The 6317-nt window shown below is 34.2% G+C and overlaps 1 protein-coding gene across 1 annotated transcript; it reads left to right on the top strand.

Annotated features, from left to right (window-relative positions):
• The first annotated feature begins 4077 nt into the window (after positions 1-4077).
• Positions 4078-6063, top strand: LOC147398016 (putative late blight resistance protein homolog R1C-3). Its single transcript, XM_086448899.1, has one exon. The coding sequence runs from the start codon at positions 4078-4080 to the stop codon at positions 6061-6063; it is 1986 nt and encodes a 661-aa protein (XP_086305025.1).
• The last annotated feature ends 254 nt before the right edge of the window (positions 6064-6317 follow it).

Below are 6317 nucleotides of genomic sequence, written 5' to 3'. Positions count from 1 at the left end.
TTTGATTTTGTTTGTTAAATTTGTACTTTTTTAAAAAACTAAAATCAATTTATGTTACTGGTGTTTCAGATTTCTATCCTCTATGATATCTACTTGTATTTCTCTCTATTCTAATGCAATTCTTATGTAGTGTTTCTATTTCAATTCCACTGCAAAACTAACATTTAAAAGAAAATGTAGAATGCATTTTATTGATTTAAATTATGTTATATAAAAACCCAAGAAACACCGTTCATGATTGTTTATTGTCTGAGTATTACCTTGTTGGAATATAATTTCTCAAGTATGAATTCAATTTGAAAACATTACTTTTAAGGTGTTTGATTTATTAGAAATCGAAATTAAATGTGTGGATGGTTTCATTATGTATAACATGTTATATTTTTTGCTTAACAATTTATTAGAATTACAAAAGGGTAATATTATCAAAATGACCATTTTGTTTTAAAATTTTATTTATAACCAGAAGTTTTTAAAAATGATAAACAAACAATTTTTCTAGAACAAGACTTCAGATTCCAGATTTCAAAAAACAAAAACTAGACTTCAGACTTCAGACTTCAGACGTGTTACCAAACATACCCTTAGTTGTTTTGAGTTGTTCTTATTTTTCTCTTGTGTTTTCTTTAGGTCATTCTTCTCGACCACCTGTGTTTCGATGCTTTTTTCATCAATTAATTTACTTATCGAAAAAAAACAACCATTACAAATGATTCTAATCTTTTGAGATCATTGAGGGAATTATACAAGTTAAAAGGCATGACTGGATAGATGGTTTGGATTGTCCAATTTGGTTGGTTTTCAGTTTAGGATATCTTCTGGATGAGGTCATTAAAGGATGGGTCTTGCCATCCTATACAAACCTATATTTGGCTGTCATTAGTAGACCAATAAGAGTGAATATACACGGATTCATATCTTATCTTGTTCATACCCCTTATTTTCAATGGGCATGTTCGGATATAAAAGATAGTATCAACTGTTATGGTGGCCTGTGGGCCTTCCCTTGTAATTTGTTTTGATGAATTTAATTTTATTAAATAAGGTGGTTGAGAAGACCTACCTAATTACAAAGAAAAAATTAGTAACTAATCTGGAATCAAGTACCTGAGGTCAACACCCTTTTAAACTCAATAAAAACCTTACCCAAAAAAAGAACAATCAGAAACATAACAACCTCCTTGCTGAAAAGTGACTAACTCTCGATTAAGTTGGTAGATCGGCACATCATTCTCGGCTAAGGCATAAGTCTGTGTAAGAGACTTCCAAACAATTCCATTTGGAGGATTTCTCAATTGGACATCTACGAAAAACACATCAAACAAAACCAAAACAGACATCAGCAGAAGAAGGGCTCTCATACCATCTTGAAATTCTAAGAGTGTTCAGTTTGTTAGGGCATCTGGGCCTTTATGTTAATAGAGAAAACAGATTTTACAACTATTTTACATGCATACCCGCATGACACTACACAAGGAAAATAACGTCTTTCTTACACAGTTTTACACCAAAAACTACTAGAAACACATCCACATACTAACATAAGCACCTAACAACAAACTACAGTATATGTAGCCATTTGAGTTACGGATGGGGTCCTATGTAGGTCTTATTGAATGTGCCATCCAAAATGTGGCCCACCATTTTGAGCCATCGGATCAATTAGTTGGTAGGGCACATGTCAAATATGAAGAGTATTGATCGTGGATTCTTAACCTCTCTGGTCCATTATGCCTGCTTTTTTGTGACTCTTACCTCTGACTCTACTACTTAGGTGCAGTTTTGCACCTTCTCATTATGTACTATTTCAGCTTCTAAGTCTATCAATGCCATCTCAAGGTTGAGTATTGCTTTTGCACTTGTATGCTGCAATATCCCCATTGTACATTAGGATAATATTTTGTGGATGAAAAAGTTAGGATTGTTCTCACTGGAATGATTTTATCTCACAGGCTATTCTGGGTTAATCTGCTCGTAGATCCTTGTTCGAACATTATGTTTGGTTATGAGCTGAAGAAGAACGCAAGGAAAAACGGGCAGCTCAGGAGGCTGTGACTGAGGGTTTTAAGCAGTTGTTGGAGGAAGCTTCAGAGGTTATTTAAAATTACATTGCAATACCAATTTTTATTTTTTACTTTTTTGATGGGCTATTGAAAAAGTTCTATGTGGTAAGTTTTGAGTTTTAAACTTAAAAGGCATTGGATGGCTTACTGACAGTATTTTGAAACCTACCAGGATATTGATCATAAAACTGACTACCAATCTTTCAAACAGAAATGGGGCAATGACCCTCGATTCGATACCTTGGATCGCAAAGATCGAGAGCTTTTGTTAAATGAAACGTCTGCAATTTTAAAATGCATAGTGGTAAGGAATAAGCCACCATGTGTCACTTCTGTTCATAGTCAGGGCTTATAATTTGATAGAATTGACCTAGGAGATCTTCCATGTCTAAAATCATCCTTATCGGTGATATTAGTAACATTGAAATTGAAATCATTTCAAACGACTTAATGCATGGCATACATAGACCTTGGAATAAGCATGTGAGGGTATTTTGGTAAAAATATATTTTTTTAAAGGGCATTTTCGATACAAAATCCAAAAATTTTAAATGTATTGAACTTTAGTTTAGGGCACATGTTAACAAAACCTTTAGAGTTGAGTTAATGTTTGGATAATGATGAATGCATGACTGATGTGGCGAGTTTCTAATACATTCCAATGAAAAAGATCTATGATTGTGCACTTATCACGTCAGTCACGTATCCAATCACTTACCCAAACTGCATGCATTGATTTCTCTTTCTTCAGCACCAACATCAGGGTTAGTTTTGGTATTCTTTAGAGAAAGAAGGTTCAATAATTGCCTTTTAGAAAAATAAATAGGAGAGAGTTGGACAAGACCTTGACTCCAATAAATTTTATCCCTCTCTTATCTCATTTGTTACTTATTTTAGGAAACAAAAGCTTCTTACCTTCTTAAAAATATTTTTTTAAAGGGCATGTGAGTAAAAATCATAAATATTTTTTCATCGAGATACGAAGGAAAAGTATTTGTGGAGGTCATTTTTGTGATTCACCTCGAGATTTAATCTTTAACAAGATTATTCACCAATTAATCATAGAAATAATAGAAAAAATAACAAAAAAGAGAAAGGACACAAAGAAATTTTTTACGTGGTTCGACAAACGTGCCTACGTCCACGGGCTCAGAGAGCCGTTTTACTATAGATTTCGGATTTACATAGTCTCCTCTCCCCCTTTCCATCTTTCCTCCTCCTTTTTACAATAACCTCAAGGTCCTTAAATAGAAAAATCCTAATTAGAGTCTTAACCCTAATTAATTATAATTTACCATCTTGCCCCTTATACAAATTAACAATTACATAACAAGGAGAATAATTCTTTTAAATTTGAAATCTTTTCTAATAAGATAGAATCTTCTTTAAATGATGCCACGTGTCCACCTTGAGATGCATATTGATGGTGCGAATGGACGATCCAGATATGAGACGATTTTATCCCTCCGCAGCATCTATGGTTAATGCACACCAATGTTTGAAAGGATGTCAATTTCAATGTTATTCTAGCACAACTCAATAAATAATTTAAGAAATTGGGATGTAATAAGTAAAAAGGTTTTGTCAACAACTTAAGAAATGCAATGTAAACCTTGGAATAAGCATGTGAGGGTATTTTGATAAAAGCATATTTTTTAAATGGTATTTTCTATATAAAATCCAATTTTCTATTGCACTTTTAGGGCAAATGTTAAAAAGACCCTAAGTAAAATTTGGGGTGACAATAGCATCTCTCTTCGAAAGAGGTGAGTTAATGTTTTGCTTTCTCTTCCTTTTGCATCGACAATGGTGTTAGTTTGGGTAATCTTTAGAGAAATAAGGTACAATAATGGCATTAGAAAAAGAGAGAGAGGGAGAAGACTTGACTCTAATGTTGTCCATATATCTCTTATCTCATATGTTATTTATTTATTTAAACAAACAAAGCTTCTTGTTTTCTTAAACCTCAAAGAACTTTGATTTTATCTGTTTCTCCACATAATCAGGAGCATTAATGGAAGAAGTAGTAGCAACCATTTTCCTTCGGAGATTAAATTCACTCTCACATGAGGAGTCCGAAATATTTGGTGGCCTAGAAGACCAAATCCTACTTCTCAAGTCCCAACTTTCATATCTAAATTTTCATATCCAACCTTTCCAGAGTGAACTCGTTGAAATCGATTACTTCAAGACTGAAGAAGATGGTGCCACGTCCAACATAATAAGCATCGAATTGAAAGAATCGATTCACAATTGGTCGGTTAGGTTTAGAGAAACCATCCATGACGCCGATGATTGTATCGATCTATTCATCATTCGGATGAATAATAATAGCAAAGATGGGTTGGACGACTCAGATCGAATAGTGGCTACTGCTCTACTCGGATGTGAATTGAGAATTATCAACGAATGTCTCGTTGAAATTCTGGATGCCAAGTCTCAATTGGATACCTCAATTGCGTCGTTGTCGATCGAACATAATGCTATTATTGATGATGAAGGTGAAAATTCTTTTATACAAAAATTTACTACTTTACCGATAGAACTTAAATCATGTTTCATGTACTCTTGGTTTTACCTTCGACTTTGGGGTAGAGATAAAGACAATTTAATTGACCTATTGATGGCCGAAGATCTAATTGAAGAAATTCCAGGAAAGAGAATGAAGGATATTGTCGAAGGCAATATCAACAAGTTAATTGAACTAGGAATGGTTCAAGTTCAAGATGAGCAACGACCCGACTTTCTTCATTGCTTCGTTCCCAAGCCATATCGTCACTTTGATGCAGCAAGAGATGAATATTTGTTCATTGACGTTACAAATACTATTATCCCTCTCAATTTTCGTTGTCATGTACGTATCCTTGTTGACCACAGCGAAATAGCATCCTTCTTGGAAAATATCCATATCTCATCAATTCGATCTCTATTTATTTTTATTTTACATCTGAGGAGCTCTCATTTGAATCCCTTGAAAATGAAATTATACAATTTGAAATTATTGCGGGTATTGGAACTTCATTGTTATGACAGTAACATTATAATAGAAGAAGTGGGAAATCTAATACACCTAAGATATCTAGAATTGAGCTGTGGAAGTTTAAAGAAACTTCCAGGGAGTATAGGAAATCTTCGAAACCTCCAAACTTTGAATATTAATTGTCCTTCGTTGAAAGAAGTACCAAGTGAAATTCTAAATCTGGTACAATTAAGGCACCTTAAAATATACAGTATCGGGGAGCAACGAAGTTTGGCCCTTATCGGGATAGGACGATTGACGAACCTCCAGACTTTGAGTGGTTTATACGTCAGTGATGGCATTGCCAGTGAGTTAAGTAACTTAACCCAAATCAGAGAACTTGGAATTGTTAAGTTAACGGAAAAAGATGCAAGTGAGTTATATGCATCTATAATGAAGATGACTGGACTTCTCTCCTTATCTCTATCGACAGTTGGGGACGTCTATTTTATCAGTGAAGAAGAATTGCTACCTTCTTTGGAACCATTCTCACCTCCGCCTCTCCTTCAAAAGCTTCGTCTAGTAGGGTGCTTACAGGAAATGCCTGATTGGTTCAGCTCTATGAAAAATCTCACTCAATTAGTTTTAAGGTATTCTAATCTATTCGAGAACCCAGCTTTTGTCCTTGAGTCTCTTCCTAACTTGAAATTTCTTGAATTAGATGGCGCCTACACAACAAGGTATATTGGTAGAAAGTTCTGCAGGTTTGATGGGTTTCCTAGTCTAGAGACTCTCATTATTAAATCCAGATCTCTAATTGAATGGACGGAACTTGAACAAGGATCTTTTCCAAGCTTGAAGTTCCTCTGCTTTAGATGTCCGAGCTTGAGAACTCTCCCTGAAGGTTTGCAATTAATCACCACACTCCAAAAATTGTATGTGGAATATTTGCATGGTGATCTTGCACGGAAGTTGAGTCCTGACGGAGGCCAAGAGAATTATAAGATCAAACACATCCCAACGATAATAATGCTTGATTAGTAAAATTCTTCCCTTCTAGATTTTATTTCTTGAGAACATGTTGATCGATAGTGTAAAAATGGTTGTTATTTATCAAATATTTATGAACTTATGAATTGTGGTTCCAAGAGCTTTCTTTGTGTTAAATATATAGAGATGTTGGATGGTCTTGATGTATGAACTCTTATACAATATAAATTTCTACTTCTTAGGTCGTCTATAGAAATTTATCAAATGAGACTACATTTTTAAACCCATTAATATGGAAAGACTAA

This window comes from Akebia trifoliata, chromosome 7 (genome assembly GCF_017979445.1).
Source record: "Akebia trifoliata isolate Shusen 1 chromosome 7, ASM1797944v1, whole genome shotgun sequence".
Taxonomy (NCBI): domain Eukaryota; kingdom Viridiplantae; phylum Streptophyta; class Magnoliopsida; order Ranunculales; family Lardizabalaceae; genus Akebia; species Akebia trifoliata.
The sequence above is the reverse complement of the archived record's forward strand: the minus strand, read 5'-3'. Positions and strand labels throughout refer to the sequence as shown.

Excerpts from the sequence above, each read along its gene's own strand:
- LOC147398016 (XM_086448899.1), top strand. The coding sequence starts at position 4,078 with ATGGAAGAAGTAGTAGCAACCATTTTCCTTCGGAGATTAAATTCACTC.